Source organism: Oncorhynchus masou, chromosome 21 (genome assembly GCF_036934945.1).
Source record: "Oncorhynchus masou masou isolate Uvic2021 chromosome 21, UVic_Omas_1.1, whole genome shotgun sequence".
NCBI classification, from domain to species: domain Eukaryota; kingdom Metazoa; phylum Chordata; class Actinopteri; order Salmoniformes; family Salmonidae; genus Oncorhynchus; species Oncorhynchus masou.
The window spans coordinates 41,820,919-41,842,928 of record NC_088232.1 but is presented as its reverse complement, the minus strand read 5'-3'; the positions used below and the strand labels follow the sequence as shown (position 1 = coordinate 41,842,928).

Below are 22,010 nucleotides of genomic sequence, written 5' to 3'. Positions count from 1 at the left end.
GACCACGTGTAACCACGCCAGCCCAGGACCTGCACATTTGACTTCTTCACCTGCGGGATCGTCTGAGACCAGCCACCCAGACAGCTGATGAAACTGTGGGTTTGCACAACAGAAGTATTTCTGCTCAAACTGTCAGAAACCAGGGAAGCTCATCTGCATGATCGTCGTCCTCACCAGGGTCTTGTCCTGACTGCAGTTCGACGTCGTAACCGACTTCAGTGGGCAAATGCTCACCTTCGATGGCCACTGACACGCTGGAGAAGTGTGGTCTTCACGGATGAATCCCGGTTTCAACTGTTCCAGGCAGTTGGCAGACAGCGTGTACGGCACCGTTAGTGCAAGTTGTTTGTTGATGTCAACGTTGTGAACAGAGTGCCTCATGGTGGCGTTGGGGTTATGGTATGGGCAGACATAAGGTACGGACAACAAACAGAATGGCATTTTATTGATGGGAATTTCAATGCACAGATACCGTGACGAGATCCTGAGGCCCATTGTTGTGCTATTCATCCAAAGGTATCACCTCATGTTTCAGCATGATAATGCACGGCCCATGTCGCAAGGATCTGTACACAATTCCTGGAAGCTGAAAATGTCCCAGTTCTTCTATACTCACCAGACATGTCACCCATTGAGGATGTTTGGGATGCTCTGGATCGACGTGAATGACAGCTTGTTCCAGCTCCTGACAATATCCAGCAACTTCGCACAGCCATTCCACAGGCCACAATCAACAGCCTGGTCAACTCTATGCGAGAGATGTGTCGCACTGCATGAGGCAAATGGTGGTCACACCAGATACTGACTGGTTTTCTGATCCACACCCCTACCTGTTTTGTTAAGGTATCTGTGACCAACAGATGCATATCTGTATTCCCAATCATGTGAAATCCATAGATTAGGGCCTAATGAATTTATTTCAATTGACTAGTTCCTTATATGAACTGTAACTCAGTCAAATCTTTGAAATGGTTGCGTTTATATTTGTGTTCCGTGTAGCTTTAAAGGAGTTCATAACTTTACTCAGTAGGTTTGAGAAGCACACATGTGAACAGGGGCCACCAAAATGATTTGTTATGCATCAAGCGCATAACAGAGCACAAAACTGAAATAAAGGAATACAAACAGTGCTCAAAGGGTGTCACCAAGTGGTTTAAAGAAAGGGACAAGTCAATTGAAATAAAGGACATTAGTGCAGATATTATTCTACAGAATATACAGAATATACCAAAACCATTGAAATCGTAGATTTTAGGAACTGTTTTATGCACTTAAGTATACAGGCATTTCTGATACACTGAGTGACACACAAAGTGCAAATTAAATCAAAAAGATATGCTAGGGCAACATTATATTAGCGATGTCCTTTATACAAATAATGTAAAAATAGCCTTTTCTTGTGTGCATTACCTTTTATTTGAGTACTTTTGAAATCCTTAGATATACAGTGAGCTCCAAATGTATTGGGACAGTGACATCTTTCATTTGAGGGTAAATTCATCCATATACGGTGAACCGTTTAGAAATTACAGCACTTTTGGTACAGAGTCCCCCCATTTACAGTTCTATTGGGCACAAAATAACCTGAAACAACCAAAACCAAGATCAAATACATCCAACAAGTGACTTCAAAATGACACAACACATTATTTACCATTCATTTCTACTGGGCACAAAACAATCTGAAACACAACCAAAACAAACAGCTAATTATTTTCAACAAGTTTGTAGAGTCACAAGCTTGATGTAATCATTGTGTGCTAGGAATATGGGACCAAATACTAAACATTTGACAACTTTAATACACATACAAGTGAATTTGTTCCAATACTTTTGGTCCCCTAAAATGGGTGGGTGGGGGGGTAAAAATGGATGTAATTTCTAAACGGTTCACCTGATATGAAAATAAATAAATACCCTCAAATTAAAGCTGACAGTCTGCACTTCAACCTCATAGTCATTGTGTCATTTCAAATCCAAAGTGCTGGAGTACAGAGCCAAAACAACAACAAATGTGTCAATGTCCCAATACGTTTTGAGCTCACTGTACATTCAAAAGTGCATTGACGACATCTGGTTTTGCAAGTCAAAATGCTATTTTTAAAAATACAGTACAGAAAGTGAGATATAGCCTAAGGCAACTTGTGAACACGCACGCGCACACAGAGGGCAAATAAAGCGAACAAAAGTGTATAACACATTTCTGGAAGTGCTAGAACAAGACCAAACACTTAGTCCACAACCAGCACATACACATTTAACACTATAGGGGTGGATACAAAAGTGAAATAATTGACTAAATTAACAAAATATAAAAACCAATACTTCGTGGTGGTGGCATTCTACATTTAGAGAATGAGAAAAGAAATATCTAAAACCTCCAAGGCAGAAAGATTGAGAAAGATCTCAAAACAAATGTAAAACGTTGCTGATTCACCGAACATGGAAAAGTATAGGCTATATAAAAATCATAAAAATGAAGATCCATTTAAAATAGTGTCATTACTTCTCAATGAGCCAGTGCATATGAAAAGGGGAAAATATATAAGAATGCCATAGACATTTTAAAATACGCAAATATATATGAAATGACAGCCTTTTGTGCATATCTTAGTCATCTCCATACAAAGCTAGCTGTCACAGAGAGGTCAGAGCCAGAGAAGAACAACAAGCTGAGCCACTTCTTTCAATACTAGCACCTCTACAACAGCCCTGGGGAGGGGACAGACATCTGCCGCAAGACAGGAAACACCTCAAGTCGTCTGAGGTGTTACTGCAAGTCATACACCTTAACAACACCAACAACACTCTGATACTTCCTGGAAGCCACACTAAGAGCATAAATTAAACTTAGGCACAGATCTAGGATCAGCTTGTCCTCCTCAAATCCTAACTTTAAACATTGGGGAGGGGAATACAAAACTGACCAAAGATCAATCTCTAGAGGCAACTGCATTAGGAGAAGATGTTACAGGGCCTCCAGGCTTCCCTTGTTCAACGAGTCCACTGTTCCTCTGGCAGAATAGAATAACGTCTTTGCGAGACATGCGTGCAATTGAACTGAGCTGTTAATGAGACATCTTGCACAATATTATTGTTGTACTGAATGCGGCAGAGTATCTTAACTGTACAGCGCATTGGGGAGCAAGGACCTGAGGGGAGACCTGCTGTGTGCAGTCTGCTGCTGACTGTGGATCAGTTGAGGATCTACAAAACATTCATAATAGTATGGCTTTCCTCTTTGGCCAATGATCCAAGAACAGTTTAAGAGCAACAGGGAAGTGTTAACAAATGGCCAGTCTCTTTAGCTGCTCATCCAAAAACAGTTGATGTGTAATATGAAGGATTCATTACAAATATGGTGGGTATATTTGGCTGCAGTTGATCCCAAAACAGCTGAGGGTCAACAGAAGAGACATCACAAAATGGCCACTTGACAGACAGTGTCTTCGGCTGCTGCTGATCTGAGGACAATTCTAGTGCAACAGGCACACATCAGGAGGCATTCTAACTCGTCTGTTGCTGACTCTGGATCCGCTCCAGCTTGTTCTTACAAACGTGGAAGTAGGTGGAGAGACTCTTGTTCTCGTCCAACAGTTTGTTGTGTTCCTGAATCAGACGGGACGTGTTCTGCTGCTGCCTCTCATCCTGGTGCAGCTCAGAGATCAGCTCCTTCCTACACATCACCACCACAAAGGGAGAGAGAACATGTTTAGTGTTTAGGTAGCCTATATTCACTGTAACTGTGCAATAAATGACTACACAGTAAAATACTATACAGTTTTGGAAACAAATTCTAATGAATTTACTCATGTTAAGGGTAACTGGTATCACAACAGATACAACAAGTAAACCAGTAAGTCATTAGTCACACTAGAGTACAGTGCCATCTGAGGTACAGTGTCTGCAAATTGGATGAACATCTTCTGTCAAAGCATAGGGAGGCTGGTAAATATTAATTTATTTGAAATTGTGCAGGATGAAAACTCAAGATGCACCATCTCTTTTTCAAGAGTACCCCCCCCTCCAAAAAAAACGGTTCCAAGAATAATATACAATTACTGTTTAACAATAATAACAATGAAATAATAATAATAAAAAACTGAAACTTACATTTACACCATAAAAAGTTGTGAACTACTAAGGCCTAAAACGAATAAAAACAACTCCTACAACTACTAAGAAGAACTAAATACCTATAATTAATATACATAAATAATGTGACTTAAGTGACTGTGAATATATTCAGTGCCTTCAGAAAGTATTTATACCCCTTGACATATTCCACATTTTGTTGTGTTACAGCCTGAATTCAAAATTCATATTTATTTATTTAACCAGGTAGGCTAGTTGAGAACAAGTTCTCATTTACAACTGCAACCTGGCCAAGAGTAGAACAAAGCAATTTGAAACATACAACAACACAGAGTTACACATGGAACAAACATACAGTCAATAATACAGTAGAAAAAGTCTATATACAGTGTGTGCAAATGTGGTAAGATAAGGGAGGTAAGGCAATAAATAGGCCATGGTGGCGAAGCAATTACAATATACCAATTAAACACTGGAGTGAATGATGTGCAGAAGATGAATGTGCAAGTAGAGATACTCGATACTATAAGATGTACTGTACGGTAGTGGCCAAAAGTTTTGAGAATGACACAAATATTAATTTTCACAAAGTAGAGATACTGGGGTGCAAAGGAGCAAGACAAATAAATCAATTCAGTATGGGGATGAGGTAGTTGGACCGGGTATATTACAGATGGGCTATGTACAGGTGCATTGATCTGTGAGTTGCTCTGACAGATGATGCCTAAAGCTAGTGAGGGAGATATGAGTCTCCAGCTTCAGTGATTTTTGCAGTTCGTTCCAGTCATTGGCAGCAGAGAACTGGAAGGAAAGGCGTCCAAATGAGGAATTGGCTTTGGGGGTGACGAGTGAGACATACTTTCTGGAGCGAGTGTTACGGGTGGGTGCTGCTATGGTGACCAGTGAGCTGAGATAAGGCAGGGCTTTACCTAGCAGACTTGTAAATGACCTGGAGCCAGTGGGTTTGACGACGAGTATGAAGTGAGGGCCAGCCAATGAGAGCGTACAGGTTGCAAGGGTGGGTAGTATATGGGGCTTTGGTGACAAAACGGATGGCACTGTGATAGACTGTATCCAATTTGTTGAGTAGAGAGTTGGAGGCTATTTTGTAAATTACATCACCGAAGTCGTGAATCGGTAGGATGGTCAGTTTTACGAGGGTATGTTTGGCAGCATGAGTGAAGGATGCATTGTTGCGAAATAGGAAGCTGATTCTAGATTTAATTTTGGATTGGAGAAGCTTAATGTGAGTCTGGAAGGAGAGTTTACAGTCTAACCAGACACCTAGGTATTTGTAGTTGTCCACATATTCTAAGTCTGAACCATCCAGAGTAGTGATGCTGGATGGGTGGGCAGGTGCGGGCAGCGATCGGTTGAAGAGCATGCATTTAGTTTTACTAGCATTTAAGAGCAGTTGGAGGCCACGGAAGGAGAGTTGTATGGCATTGAAGCTTGTCTGGAGGTTGGACACAGTGTCCAAAGAAGGGCCAGACGTATACAGAATGGTGTCATCTGCGTAGAGGTGGATCAGAGAATCACCAGCAGCAAGAGCGACATCATTGATGTATACAGAGAGTTGGTCCGAGAATTGAACCCTGTGACGCCCCCATAGAGACTGCCAGAGGTCCAGACAACAGGCCCTCCGATTTGACACACTGAACTCTATCAGAGAAGTAGTTGGTGAACAAGGTGAGGCAGTCATTTGAGAAACCAAGGCTGTTGAGTCTGCTGATAAGAATGTGGTGATTGACAGAGTCGAAAGCCTTGGCCAGGTCGATGAATACGGCTGCACAGTAATGTCTCTTATCGATGGCGGTCATGATATTGTTTAGGACCTTGAGCGTGGCTGAGGTGCACCCATGACCAGCTCTGAAACCAGATTGCATAGCGGAGAAGGTATGGTGGGATTCGAAATGGTCGGTTATCTGTTTGTTAACTTGGCCTTTGAAGACCTTAGAAATGCAGGGTAGAATAGATATAGGTCTGTAGCAGTTTAGGTCAAGAGTGTCTCCCCCTTTGAAGAGGGGGATGATTGTGGCAACTTTCCAATCTTTGGCAATCTCAGATGATCCGAAAGAGAGGTTGAACAGGCTAGTAATAGGGTTTGCAATAATTTCGGCAGATAATTTTAGAAAGAGAGGGTCCAGATTGTCTAGCCCGGTTGATTTGTAGGGGTCCAGATTTTGCAGCTCTTTCAGAACATCAGCTATCTGGATTTGGGTGAAGGAGAAATGGGTAGGCTTGGGCGAGTTGCTGTGGGGGGTGCCGGGCAGTTGACCGGGGTAGGGGTAGCCAGGTGGAAAGCATGGCCAATGCTTATTGAAATTCTCAATTATAATGGATTTATCGGTGGTGACAGTGTTTCCTAGCCTCGGTGCAGTGGGCAGCTGGGAGGAGGTGATCTTATTCTCCATGGACTTTACAGTGTCCCAGGACTTATTTGAGTTTGTGCTACAGGATGCAAATTTCTGTTTAAAAAAGCTAGCCTTAGCTTTCCTATTGGTTCCTAACTTCCCTGAAAAGTTGCAAATCACGGGGGCTATTTGATGCTAATGCAGTACGCCACAGGATGTTTTTGTGCTGGTCAAGGGCTGTCAGTTCTGTAGTGAACCAAGGGCTATATCTGTTCCTGGTTCTACATTTTTTGAATGGAGCATGCTTATTTAAGATGGTGAGGAAGGCACTTTTAAAGAATGACCAGGCATTCTCTACTGACAGGATGAGGTCAATATCATTCTAGGATACCCTGTCCAGGTCGATTAGAAAGGCCTGCTCGCTGAACTGTTTTAGGGAGCATTTGACAGTGATGAGGGATGGTCGTTTGACCGCAGACCCATTACGGTTGCAGGCAATGAGGCAGTGATCGCTGAGATCTTGGTTGAAAACAGCAGAGGTGTATTTTGCGGGCAGGTTGGTTAGGATGATATCTATGAGGGTGCCCGTGTTAACGGATTTGTGGTTGTACCTGGTAGGTTCATTGATAATCTGTGTGAAATTGAGGGCATCAAGCTTAGGTTGTAGGATGACCGGGGTGTTAAGCATGTCCCAGTTTAGGTCACCTAGCAGCACGAGCTCTGAAGATAGATGGGGGCAATCAAAAATGAATTCAACAGATTTTTTTCTCAACCATCTATGCACAATACCCCATAATGACAAAGTGAAAACATGTTTTTAGAAATGTTTGCAAATGTATTGAAAATGAAATACAGAAATAACTCATATAGATAAGTATTTCCCACTCCTTTTCTATGACACTCCAAATTGAGGTCAGGTGCAAACGATTTCTAGAGTTTCCAAGAGCACAATGGTCTCCATCATTGGGAAATTGAAAAATTATGGAACTACCCAGACTCTGCCTAGAGCTAGCAGAAGGAGTTTAGTCAGGGAAGTGAGCAAGAACCCAATGACCACTGGCTAAGATGGGAGAACCTGTCAGAAGAGGAGTCTCCACAGCACCAATCTGGGGTTTTTGGGAGAGTGGCCAGACGGAATCCACTCCTGAGAAAAGGCACATGACAACACACCTGCAGTTTGCAAAAAGGTACTTGAAAGACTCTTGAGATTATCAGGCAAAATATTCTGTGGTCTGATGAGACAAGAACTGTACTATTTGGCCTGAATGCACAGCACTATGTCTGGAGAAAAACAGCCACAGCTCTTCACCAGTCTCTCTACCATGAAGCATGGCGGTGGAAACATCATGCTATGGGGATGCTTTTCAGTGGCAGGAAATGGAAGACGGGTAAGGATAGAGGGAACAATGAATTGAGCCAAATACAGGTATATACTTGGATAAGAACCTGCTTCAAAGTGCAAACAACTTTATACTGGGGCGACGATATACGTTCCAACAGGACAATGACCCTAAGCATACAGCCAAAGCAATGCTTGAATGGCTTCCGAAAAAGATCTGAAAGTCCTTGAGTGGCCTAGCCAAAGCCCAGACTTGAATCCCAAAGAAAATCTGTGGAATGGCTTGAAGATTGCTGTTCACTGCCACTCCCTATATAATTTAACAGATCTAGAGAACATCTGCAAGTAAGAATAGGAGAAAATCCCCAAATTCAGATGTGTAAAGCTGATACAGACATACCCAAGATGACTCAAAAAGCTGTAAATTGCCTCCAAACGTGCTTCTACAAAGTATTAACTCAGGGATGTGAATATTTACAGTACCAGTCTAAAGTTTTAGACAAACCTACTCATTCTAGGGTTTTTCTTTAATTGTACTATTTTCTACATTGTAGAATATTAGTGAAGACCATCAAAACTATGAAATAACACATATGGAATAATTTAGTAACCAAAAAAGTATTAACAAATAAAAATATATTTGAGATTCTTCAAAGTAACTTCACTTTTCCTTGATGACAGCTTTGCACACTCTTGACATTCTCTCAACCAGCTTCATGAGGTAGTCAAATAAAGGTAAACCCTGGAATAAGTAGGTGTGTCCAAACTTTTGACTGGTACTGTATGTAAAAAATGTATTTTTGTATTTTACTTTCTTTTAAATTTGCTAAAATTAAAAAAGCATGTTTTTTTACTTTGTGAATATGGGGTATAGTGTGTAGATGGGTGAGAGAAAAAAAGCAATTAAATCGATTTTGAATTCAAGGCTTTTCGACAACAAAATGAATAAGTCAAGGGGTATGAATACTTTCTGAAGGCACTGTATATATGGTAATATGTGACATACTTTCTTTGGGTGAGAAGGGTGATTTCAGTCTGCACTTTAAGGTACTCCTGGGCCATTCTGCAGTGCTGCTCAAACACAGCCATGGACTCTTTGGAGTTAGAGAATGGGGCCAGGGGCTAAACACAACCCAGAAACACACATCACCGTCATGCACTTACAATTTATCACAATGTTCTTATTGTACATTATTTAACTTCTTTAACATATTTCATATTTCAAGTAGAGGACACATGAAATCCCCCAAAAGGTAGTAAGTAAGCTTTTAGATAGTGTATCAAATGTGACTGGTTGGTTATCAGGATCAGTCAGCATTGAAGATGAATGGAGAAAGATCTCCCCATTCCTGCAGTACCTGCAGCTGGTGATCCAGTGTCAGATATGCCATGGGGATGGAGCTGTCCAAACCATTCATATCTGAAGACATAGAAAACATACTGGTAAGTATGACATGTTTACTGTATGTTGTATGGTACTGCCCCCTGGTGAGCACTGCAGTGACAATGTGTCAGACATACAGTAGATTCCGGTCATATAACATATCCTGTAAGCTGGGTCTATTACGACAACCAAAACTAAATAGGGCCCATACCTGTGGGACTGATAGGCACCCTCAGCTCTGGCCCCGATTGGCCAGCACATTGCCCTTTGATCTCAGTGGGGGCAGGACTCTGGGTACGCTCACGATCAGGCAGGCTCTCCACACTAGCCCTTCTGGACGAGGGCAGGCTGGGGCGTAATGTTCCCCCCTGAGAAGGAACATGAACAGCATGAACATTGGTATGGATGAGATAACTTAATACTCCAACTATATCTGCATCACCTTTGATTGTTTAAATTGAAGTGGAAATCTAGCTTCAATGCTTTTCAGGGTGTCATCTCTCCCTTGACAGTTTGTTCTGTGTTCCATGTTGCTTTCAGTTCGGTAGCTGTTGATAGTGTTGTCTGCATAGGAACCTACAGAAGAGACAATGGCGTTTTCAATCTGTTTTTACAGAAACTGCTACAATAACAGAATCTTCTGAATTTCATGAATATGCATTTTGAAAGCAATTACTACATAGCACAATGTTAGTACAATGTAAAGTGATACTTGTCAACAACTGTTAATAAAATCTGTCAACCTTCACAGAGTATTTAAATCTATGGGACTGGCCTGTGCTTGTGGCTGAGGATGAGCCACTCCTACTGTTGCCTGGACACTGGTGAGGGTACTGGAGAGGCTCATCAGATCCTGGGAAGTACTGCATACACATGGAGGAAGAGTACACAATGCTAAACAGGAATCACAGATCTAAAATCAAACTCTCATAAACTGCGGAAGAGACACCATTTGATAATAACTAAGAAATAAGCTGCAGGTTTTTACTAACATTACTAACATATTAGTGCTGTGAATGTGAAGTTCTGACCTCATGGGTCTGTGGGGTTTTCCAGTACTGTACCTTCATGAGGCTTGCCATGGTGTTCCTGACCTCCTCCATGGAGGGCCTCTGGGAAGGGTCTTTGTCCCAGCAGTGTGTCATCAGATTCTCGATTGGCTCCGGGAGGTCCTTTATCAGGGGGGGCCGAGTCCCTGATAACCCATACAAGAGAATGGCATGTCAGTGGGGGAATATCAATAGCCTAAAGTGGCTTCCTCTACTCATCTTCAACAACTAGGTAAGATTTTCTTTCAAACCTATATTCCACTTCACTACACAGACATTTTGCGGTTTTGGTTTTATTCCTCTGTGTGTACGTAACTACACTAAGCGTCTATGGCTCTGTGACCTCTCACCTCTGTGCACGGCCCACATGATGCAGAAGGCCGATCCTCCAATCTCGTCAAAGGGCTTCCTGCGAGTGATCCCCTCCCACAAGATGATGCCCCAGCTGAACACATCACACTTCTCACTGTAGTTACTGCCTGGACAACAGAGTCACAGAGAGATACAGGTGAGTGAAGGAATACAGGTCAGAGTGAGATCCTAGATTGTTCTATTGGTGAAACAGAGAGACTTGGTGCTTGGTCCATTTTGGTCTTCTGATTTTGAATGAAAGGAGGAAAACCCCTTGCTAAAGGTTACTTGCCTTCAAACACTTCTGGTGCCATCCAGGCTGCACTTCCTTTGTTGTTGGTCATGTGTGTCTGGATGTCACAGGCTGTCCCAAAGTCGCAGATCTTCAACACTGTGCCACCCTGTACAAGTAGCAGACTGAAACACGTGGCTATGGTTTAGGTTCAGAGAGTACAACCTCATTAACCTCCAGAAGTCTAAGCTGTTGGGGGGAATTGTTTTGCGAAGGCGGCCTTAACATGGATCATTTAACAACAACAACAACTACTACAACTACAACTACTACTACAACTACAACTACTACTACTACTACTACTACTACAGCCCATAGAAACACACTGAATAACACACACATTTAAAAAAAGACTGTCAAACAAATAAAACATAAGCAATAAGGTTTTGAAGTGTCTGTCCTATATCTAGGAGATATAAGAAAGCTCAGAAAATATTTTAGTTTTTTTGGACACATATTTAACCCCTTATTTTTTGTTGGCACAAAACTACCTCCATTTGTTTGTATGGGTTACCTTCAGACAAGTCCCATGGCACTTGCGGGGGTCATAGAGCAAACGTGAGTCTCTCCTTTCCATAGTGGGGGCATATTAGTTTGTAGCGCAAATGGTTCAGACGCTACAGACAGAAGTTGGCACATCAGCTTAACCAACTTCAGACGGGTCCGGTGACAATTGTGGGGGTTATAGAGCAATGAGAGTGTCATGAGTCTCCCCTTTCCATAGAGTGGTCATAATAGTTTGACGATACAGACATTTCGGACGCTTCTGACATTTTAGTGAGACTAGCGATTTTCAGGATGTCTCATGATCTGAAAAACACAGCTGTAGCTCAGCCACTTTCCACCCCAGATGCAGGAGGCTGACATTGCAGTGGATTGAGATCCAGCCTATGCAAAAAAACTTATATCTCTTGCTTAAACTGACGGATTCTGATGGGATTTAAAAAATGTTACTTAGATGTGTTAATAGACTCTTCAGGATTAATTATACAGTACCAGTCAAAAGTTTGGACACAGCGACTTATTCAAGGGTTTTTCTTTATTTTTTTTACTATTTTCTACATTGTAGAAAAATAGTGAAGACATCAAAACTATGGAATAACACATACAGAATCATGTAGTAACCAAAGAAAGTGTTAAACTAATCAAAAAATATTTTAGATTCTTCAAAGTAGCCACCCTTTGCCTTGATGACAGCTTTGCACACTCTTGGCATTCTCTCAACCAGCTTCACCTGGAATGCTTTTCCAACAGTCTTGAAGGAGTTCCCACATATGGTGAGCACTTGTTGGTTGCTTTTCCTTCACTCTGCAGTCCAACTCATCCCAAACCATCTCAATTGGGTTGAGGTCGAGTGATTGTGGAGGCCAGGTCAGCTGATGCAGCCCTCATCACTCTCCTTCTTGGTCAAATAGCCCTTACACAGCCTGGAGGTGTGTTGGGTCATTGTCCTGTTGAAAAAACAAATGACAGCCCCACTAAGTGCAAACCAGATGGGATGGTGTATCGCTGCAAAATGCTGTGGTAGCCATGCTGGTAAAGTGTGCCTTCAATTCTAAATAAATCACTGACAGTATCACCAGCAAAGCACCCCCACACCATCACAGCTTCTCCTCCATGCTTCACGGTGGGAACCACACATTCAGAGATCATCCGTTCACCTAATCTGCTTCTCACAAAGACATGGTGGCTGGAACCAGAAATCTCACATTTGGACCAAAGGACAGATTTCCACCAGTGTAATGTCCATTGCTCATGTTTCTTGGCTCAAGCAAGTCTCTTCTTCTTATTGGTGTTGTTGTGATGTTGGTACCATTAATGTGATGACAATTATTTTTTCAAACCAATTAACTATGTTTAATTATTACGATGATTAAACTAATCATGTAACAATAAACTCATTAGCAATCTTGGGTCACCACGGAAAAAGTTTGTTTAATGAGTTACCGTTTCCCAAATTAACTCTACAGATATAAATATATCGTTATACCAGTCATCATTATTACCTCATCAGTCGTTGACTTCAAATCTGCACCAACCCTAGTCTCCAGGATGAATCAACGATACACAAATTGGCTTATTTATTTAGTTAGTAAATAAATAATTAACATAGAATTACATAAACACACACAGCATAGATTATACATTGGTTACTAACATGATGCAATGAAAAGTCCCTAGTGGACTAACCCGATATGATGGCTGGTTACATTATTTTTTTATTATTTTTTATTTAACCTTTTTTAAACTAGGCAAGTCAGTTAAAAACAAATTCTTATTTAAAATGACAGCCTACCGGGGAACAGTGGCAGAATGACTTTTTTTTACCTTGTTAGCTCAGGGATTCGATCCAACAACCTCTTCCAGAGGTGTACCACAGGGTGTTCAGTGGGCCTTAGTCTTCACTCTGTTTGTTTAGAATAGATACCCTAGAGCAAGTATTCCCAAACTGGGGTATGTGCAATGCAGTTGGGGGTACGCCAAATAAAAATGTGATTCACATTTATTTTTAAATAATGTTTTTTTTCCTTCACATTTTCAAACAGTATATTTATATTTTCCATACCATTGTATACCATTGTGGAGGACGTCATTCTTCCTGCTTCCACGGATATGGCTGGGACAATGCTGGGGGAAAAGGCCAAAAAAAACTATAGACAATGTCTTCATCAAACAACACTGTTTCACAACGCATCAGTGACATGGCAGGAGATGTTTTGAAACAATTACTGCTTCGCATACAAGCCAGTGAATTATACGCATTACAGCTGGATGAGTCAACAGGCGTGGCGGACCTGGCACAGCTCCTGGTAAATGTCCGTTACGTTTATGGGGGGGTCAATTAAGGAAGACATCCTTTTCTGCAAACCACAGAAAATCAGGACAACATGAGAGGATATTTTTAAAGTACTGGACATCTTTGTGACATCAAATGGACTTTGGTGGTCAAGACGTGTTGGTATCTGTACTGATGGCGCAAAAGCCATGTGCCACGCCCTGACCATAGAGAGACTTTTTATTCTCTATTTTGGTTAGGTCGTGGTGTGACTAGGGTGGGTAATCTAGTTCATTTTATTTTTTATGTTGGCCTGGTATGGTTCCCAATCAGAGCAGCTGTTTAGCCTCGTCTCTGATTGGATCATATTTCGGCAGCCATTTCCCCACGTTTTTTTTGTGGGATCTTGTTTTTGTGTTGTTGCCTGTGAGCACTCCAGAAAGTCACGTTTCGTTTATTCTTTATTGTTTTTTTGCGGTTCACTTCAACTAAAATATGTCGAACCGATTTCACGCTGCGCTTTGGTCCGAGTGTGATTAGGACAATCGTGACAGAAGATCCCACCACAACAGGACCAAGCAGTGTGCCCAGGAGGAGAAGGTATCCTGGGCTTGGGAGGAGACCAAGGAGGAGAAGATATCCTGGACTTGGGAGGAAATTATGGCAGGAGACGAAAGCCTTCCTTGGAAGCAGACGCAAGGAGAGAAGGGAGGACAGTGACAACGCCGGGGTTCGCGGCCACATAGAAAGCCCAAATGAGTCTGGGAGAAGAGGGAGAAATTGGAGGAGAGTGACCGGAGAGAGTCAGAGACCGTCAGTGGGTTGACGGGCCGCCCCCAGGTGGTAAGGGTAGGCAACAACATCTCCACCCCGCTGATCCTCAACACTGGGGCCCCACAAGGGTGCGTTCTGAGCCCTCTCCTGTACTCCCTGTTCACCCACGACTGCGTGGCCACACACGCCTCCAACTCAATCATCAAGTTTGCGGACGACACAACGTGGTAGGCTTGATTACCAACAACGACGAGACGGCCTACAGGGAGGAGGTGAGGGACCTCGGAGTGTGGTGTCAGGAAAATAACCTCACACTCAACGTCAACAAAACGAAGGAGATGATTGTGGACTTCAGGAAACATCAGAGGGAACACCCCCCTATCCACATCGATGGAAGAGTAGTGGAGAGGGTAGTAAGTTTTAAGTTCCTCGGCATGCACATCACAGAAAAACTGAATTGGTCCACCCACACAGACAGCATCGTGAAGAAGGCGCAGCAGCACCTCTTCCACCTCAGGAGGCTGAAGAAATTCGGCTTGTCACCAAAAGCACTCACAAACTTCTACAGATGCACAATCGAGAGGATCCTGGCGGGCTGTATCACTGCCTGGTACGGCAACTGCTCTGCCCACAACCGTAAGGCTCTCCAGAGGGTAGTGAGGTCTGCACAACGCATCACCGGGGGCAAACTACCTGCCCTCCAGGACACCTACACCACCCGATGTCACAGGAAGGCCATAAAGATCATCAAGGACAACAACCACCCGAGCCACTGCCTGTTCACCCCGCTATCATCCAGAAGGCGAGGTCAGTACAGGTGCATCAAAGCTGGGACCGAGAGACTGAAAAACAGCTTCTATCTCAAGGCCATCAGACTGTTAAACAGCCACCACTAACATTGAGTGGCTGCTGCCAACACACTGACTCAACTCCAGCCACTTTAATAATGGGAATTGATGGGAAATGATGTAAAATATATCACGAGCCACTTTAAAAAATGCTACCTAATATAATGTTTACATACCCTACATTATTCATCTCATATGTATACCTATATACTGTACTCTATATCATCGACTGCATCCCTATGTAATACATGTATCACTAGCCACTTTAACTATGCCACTTTGTTTACATACTCATCTCATATGTATATACTGTACTCGATACCATCTACTGTATCTTGCCTATGCTGCTCTGTACCATCACTCATTCATATATCTTTATGGACATATTCTTTATCCCCTTACACTTGTGTGTATAAGACAGTAGTTTTGGAATTGTTAGTTAGATTACTTGTTGGTTATTACTGCATTGTCGGAACTAGAAGCACAAGCATTTCGCTACACTCGCATTAACATCTGCTAACCATGTGTATGTGACAAATAAAATTTGATTTGATTTTGATGTATGATGCACGACATTCGCCCTAAGGAGCGTGTTATCAGTCTGATGCCACCTGAGTCAGCTCTCTGTACTTGTCCTGAGGAGCGCGCTATCAGTCTGATGCCACCTGAGTCAGCTCTCTGTACTTGTCCTGAGGAGCGCGCTATCAGTCTCGTAAAATCTGTGCCAGATCCACGCACCAGGCACACTTCAGTGAAAATGGTTAACTTTGTTAAAGCAAGGCCCCTGAACTCTTGTGTATTTTCTGCATTATGCAATGATATGGGCAGCGACCATGTAACGCTTTTACAACATACAGAAATATGCTGGTTATCAAGGGACAGAAATGTGATATGTGCTGGTTATCAATTCTTTTTTTGCTGAGTTTAGGATTTTACATGTATTTTTTTCTCACCTTTATTTAACCAGGTAGGCTAGTTGAGAACAAGTTCTCATTTGCAACTGAGATAAACTGGCCAAGATAAAGCAAAGCAGTTCGACACACACAACAACACAGATTATAGGGACTCTCCACAACTATATTCAATGTGCGGGACAAAATTTAGGCTATGATTAAGAAGTTGGAGCTATTTTCTGTCTGCATTAACAAGGACAACACAGGTCTTTCCATCATTGTATGATTTTTTGCTTGCAAATTAACTCAAGCTTACGGACAATGTCAAATGTGATATAGCGAAGCACCTGAGGGAACTTACTCACATACTGTTCCGAAACGGATGACACAAACAACTGGTTTCTTTATCCCTTTCAGGGAGACAGGACGGACAGCTGATCATCCTCACAATGGCAGACCACGTGTAACAACACCTGCACAGGGTAGGTACATCCGAACATCACACCTGCGGGACAGATACAGGATTGCAACAACAACTGCCCGAATTACACCAGGAACACACAATCCCTCCATCAGTGCTCAGACTGTCCGCAATAGGCTGAGAGAGGCTGGACTGAGGGCTTGTAGGCCTGTCGTAAGGCAGGTCCTCACCAGACATCACCGGCAACAACGTCGCCTATGGGCACAAACCCACCGTCGCTGGAACAGACAGGACTGGCAGAAAGTGCTCTTCACTGACGAGTTACGGTTTTGTCTCACCAGGGGTGATGGTCGGATTCACGTGTATCGCTGAAGGAATGAGCATTACACAAAGGCCTGTACTCTGGCGCGGGATCGATTTGTAGGTGGAGGGTCCGTCAGGTTCTGGGGTGGTGTGTCACAGAATCATCGGACTGAGCTTGTTGTCATTGCAGGCAATCTGAACCCTGAGCGTTACAGGGAAGACATCCCCCTCGATCAAGTGATACCCTTCCTGCAGGCTCATCCTGACATGACCCTCCAGTATGACAATGCCACCAGCCATACTGCTTGTTCTGTGCGTGATTCCCTGCAAGACAGGAATGTCAGTGTTCTGCCATAGCCAGCGAAGAGCCCGGATGTCAATCCCATTGAGCACGTATGGGACCTGTTGGATCGGAGGGTGAGGGCTAGAGCCACCCCCCCCCCCAGAATGGTCCGGGAACCTGCAGGTGCCTTGGTGGAAGAGTGGGGTACCATCTCACAGCAAGAACTGGTGCAGTCCATGAGGAGGAGATGCACTGCAGTACTGGTGGCCACACCAGACACTGACTGTAACTTTTGATTTTGACCCCCCCTTTGTTCAGGGACACATTATTCCATTTCTGTTGGGCACATGTCTGTGGAACTTGTTCAGTTTACGTCATAGTTGTTGAATCTTGTTATGTTCATACAAATATTTACACATGTTAAGTTTGCTGAAAATAAACGCAGTTGACAGTGAGAGGACATTTCTTTTTTTGCTGAGCTCATTTACGACCGTCATAAAACTGCCTAACTCCATCCCTCTCCCCCTCTGTGGGAGAGAGAGGGCGCTGTAGGGCTGACCCACTGTAACCTGATCCTTCGGATCTGCACAGGAAAGTCATGAGTGTCCTTTAGTTGTGGTTTCTTTGCAGTAGTTCGACCATGAAGGCCTGATTCACGCAGTCTCCTCTGAACAGTTGATGTTGAGATGTGTCTGTTACTGGAACTCTGTGAAGCATTTATTTGAGGTGCAATCTGAGGTGCAGTTAACTCTAATGAACTTATCCTCTGAGGCAGAGGTATCTCTGGGTCTTCCTTTCCTGTGGGTCTTCCTTTTCCAGACCCTTTCCTGGGTCTTCATGAGAGCCAGTTTCATCATAGCGTTTGATGGTTTTTGGAACTGCACTTGAAGAAATTTTAAAAGTTCTTAATTTTCCGAATTCACTGACCTTCATGTCTTAAAGTAATGATGGACTTTTCTTATTTGAGCTGTTCTTGACATAATGGACTAGGTCTTTTACCAAATAGGGCTATATTTTGTATACCAAACCTACCTTGTCACAACACAACTGATTGTCTCAAACACATTAAGGAAATAAATTCCACAAATTAATTTTTAACAAGGCACACCTGTTAATTGAAATGCATTCCAGGTGACTACCTCATGAAGCTGGTTGAGAGAATGCCAATGCGCAAAGCTGTCATCAAGGCAAAGGGTGGTTCATTTGAAGAATCTCAAATATATTTGATATATATTTCAAATATATTTTATAAATGATTTGTTAAACACTTTTTTAGTTACTACAAGATTCCATGTGTCATTTCATAATTGTGATGTCTTCACTATTATTCTACAATGGAGAAATGAGTAAAAATACAGAAAAACCCTTGAATGTGTAGGTGTGTCCAAAATTTTGACTGGTACCATATATACATTTTTTTTTAAAGTACTGTAAACAGATTGCAAAATTCTGGTAACTTTGCCACAATTCCCTGGCTTTCCAGAAATCTTGGTTGGAGGACTCCTGAATTTTCTGCTTATTCCCTCGTAATTCCAGGGATCTTCCCACCAGGATTTCTGGAAAACTGAGGAAATTTGGGAAAGTTCCTGGAATTTTGCAACCCTGAAACAGGCAGTTAAGCAACAGCACAAACAAAAGGGCCATACTTGGGTGGTTTGAGGTCTCTGTGAATGAGGGCCTTGGGTTTCATGGCGTGGAGATAGGATACACCCTGAGCACACTGCAGACACCAGCTCATAGCGTGGGATGCACTGTACTGGGGCAGGGGCTCAGCTCCATGCAGCACTTGGAATGGACAGACAACACAGTCAAGAAAGAGAGAGAAAGAGAGAGAGAAAGAGAGAGAGAGAGAGAAAGAGAGAGAGAGAAAGTCGGGTGGGGCGCACAGAACAGACAGAGATACAATATTAACATGGTAACTGGCACAGACCCTCACAGATCATGATTGAACAATGCCATACAGTAAGAATCCCTTGCACAACCACACTGAACTAGACAGAACTATAGTGGGAGATTGATACATTGTTAAATGCACTTTGACTAAGATGAGGGATTCAAGCTATGGTTAGCAAATAGAAGTACTAACAATACACTTATTGAAATAGCTAAGAAATTACATGAAAGAAAATACTATGTTGAAATGAAGCTGAATTGATTTCTTACCATTGTATAAGGAGCCACCCTCAGCATATTCCATAACAAGACACACCTGTGTGAGAATGTTACAATCATTTTGATAAAAAGGGAAAAACACTTAGTGTATGAGATTGCAAACGTGGTGTTAATATAGAGGAAAATCTGTAGACCTATTAAATGAATAATAAATCACTAATAAATGAATAATTACGCATGGGCCTAAAGTATATAATTGAACACCAGGCAAATCATACTAAGAAGACAACTCTCCTGAATGTACTCACTGGATTATCACATGAGCCATAGAGCTTGACAATATTTGGGTGATTTACTCTGGAAAGCTGGCGGAGCTGGATGAAGAAGAGACATGGATAAGTGAAACGGATCTCACCATCTTAACATTCTTGTATTGCTTAATTTACATTGTAATTTGATATCATTTGACTGCTGCTACCTAATACCAAAAGAGTCCATAAATGTTAGCGGGAATTTTTATATTGGGATAACAAAACTTATTTCAACAATAGACTAGACCCAAAAAAACAGGGTTAAACGAAAAACGCTGCTTTACAGCAGGTAAGGAGAGGAGGTTCCTGTACCTCTACTACAAAAGCTTTCCTCTCAGATTCACTCTCTATGGTCTTGATGGCCACATCTTTGCCTTTCCATTTAGCCTTGAAGACAACTCCAAATGTCCCTCTGCCAACAACCTGGAGAAACACAAAGAAAAAAATGTCACACATATAAAACACAGCAGCTCTAGTCTAGTAACATGCTTTCAAGGAAAATGTTGTGTTTTCAGAATAATGTATATAAACCCTGGATTGCTGATACTATGTATTGGCCAATGAGAGGCTTTGATGCAGCCAGAAGAAGCAGTCCTCCATAGGAATTCATGGAATTCTACAGTATTTCAATTAAATGTTTCAAGGTCAAAAATATACAGTAGCAGTCAAAGGTTTGGACACACCTACTCATTCAAGGGCTTTTCTTATTTTATACTATTTCTCACATTGTAGAATAATACTGAAGATGTAGAAAATAGTAAAAATAATGAAAAACCATGGTATGAGTAGGTGTCTAAACTTTCAACTAGTACTGTATTTTTTTTATACGTTAAAGAAAATATTTCTATATTTTGTTTAATGTTTAACTTACATAATACAATTTGAAACTATGCATTAAGGTGTCTGTAATAGAATAAATATGGAAAAAACAAATGTAGACATTAATAAATGCATTTCTATAGCTTCCAAAATATTTTTTACAATGGTGGGGTAGTGCCAAGATGGAGACGAGGTGGTATATATAAATAGTGAGTATATAAATAATTGTGTTTTCATTTCTGTCCCTTCTGTGAGGCCTGGACAACGGGTCCTCTTCTAGGTTATAATCTGACATGTTGCTGAGTGGTGGTCGGTCTCGTAATTTTCTGTATAATCTACTTAAGCAATAAAGCCAGAGGAAGTATGGTATATGGCTAATATACCACGGTTAATGGCTGTTCTTAAGCACAACACAACGCGGAGTGCCTGGACACAGCCCTTAGCCGTGGTGTATTAGCCATATATCACAAACCCATGAGGTGCCTTACTGCTATTATAAACTGGTTATCAACGTAATTAGAGCAGTAAAAATAAATGCTTTGTCATACCCGTGGTATACGGTCTGATATACCATGGTTGTCAGCCAATCAGCATTCAGGGCTTGAACCACCCCGTTTATAAAAATCATTAGATACTGCTGGTGTTTTGAAAGAGGTAGCCTATCTTGGCTCCATAGTTGAAACTGACACAGAAGTGGCATGGATGATCACAACACTAAACTTCTATTCAACAAGGTTACTGTAATTTCCCCTCACAAAAGGCGAATTGTTTGGTACTATAGGCAGCTATCATACGACACATACCTCTTCAATTTCTATGTCCTCATATTCTATCTCTTCGAAGGGATAGCCCGGAGGAGTCTCAAGCATCTTGAAGGCTGTAAGGATTCCGCAGAGCAAGCTAGAATACAACAGACTGTATTAGCATACTGTCTGCCGTTAAACTGACCAGTCAGTTATTAAGACACAGGATTTATTTTCATGTTGCAGCGCTAGATATTTCATGCCACAAACTGGGTTGCACAACCCCTCCATAATAATTTCCATTCGCTGTTGAAACATACATCAGGAAGTAAGAAGCTGTCCACTCCAGCGATCCGCTGTTTCTAACACTCAGGACGAAGAGTTACATTGTATCAAAAGCGATAAACTAGGACAAGCTGTTTATCATCATTATGTATGACGTTTTGTTACATCCAACGTGGAAAAATCAAATGGCATGAACAGCAAATTAGAACGAGTTTGATAATGTCAGAGTCATAACAAATGCCGTTTGTTCTATGGTTTGCGCAGTGAAATGTTCGCAGGCTTGTGATGCATTCAAGAACAGTACACGGTTCATATTATGCAAAAGCCGGTGCGGTCCTCTCAAGATGCATCCCAGGTTTAAACCCCGTGTGAAAAGGCAGCACCAATAGATTTCACATATTATTATTTTACTAGCACCAATGTAATTATCGATTCAAGCCTGAAGGGTAGGCGTTTTTTGCTGTGTTGAATTGTCAACCTTTGCTGACCTTGAACAAAGCTCAATTGTATTTGTTGAACCTGCCTTCCTGAGCCATAGAGGGCGACGTACACGAAATCGTCTCTGTAAAAGTGCCTCG

General features: G+C 42.1%; 1 protein-coding gene across 2 annotated transcripts; it reads right to left on the bottom strand.

Annotated features, from left to right (window-relative positions):
- Positions 1-1,133: 1,133 nt before the first annotated feature.
- On the bottom strand, positions 1,134-21,725 carry LOC135508368 (mitogen-activated protein kinase kinase kinase 7-like). Of its 2 annotated transcripts, XM_064928503.1 has the most exons (15): positions 21,468-21,725; positions 21,208-21,304; positions 19,898-20,008; positions 19,583-19,648; positions 19,326-19,371; positions 18,809-18,947; positions 10,861-10,989; positions 10,572-10,696; positions 10,237-10,367; positions 9,948-10,035; positions 9,615-9,748; positions 9,384-9,540; positions 9,147-9,208; positions 8,795-8,910; positions 1,134-3,676 (listed from the first exon to the last, which is right to left on the bottom strand). In XM_064928503.1, the coding sequence occupies exons 2-15, from the start codon at positions 21,271-21,273 to the stop codon at positions 3,508-3,510; spliced, it is 1,539 nt and encodes a 512-aa protein (XP_064784575.1). In that variant the 5' UTR covers positions 21,274-21,304; positions 21,468-21,725; the 3' UTR covers positions 1,134-3,507. The 2 variants fall into 2 exon arrangements, with proteins under 2 accessions (XP_064784575.1, XP_064784576.1); XM_064928504.1 differs by lacking the exon at positions 21,468-21,725 and having other exon boundaries at positions 21,208-21,460.
- Positions 21,726-22,010: the final 285 nt, after the last annotated feature.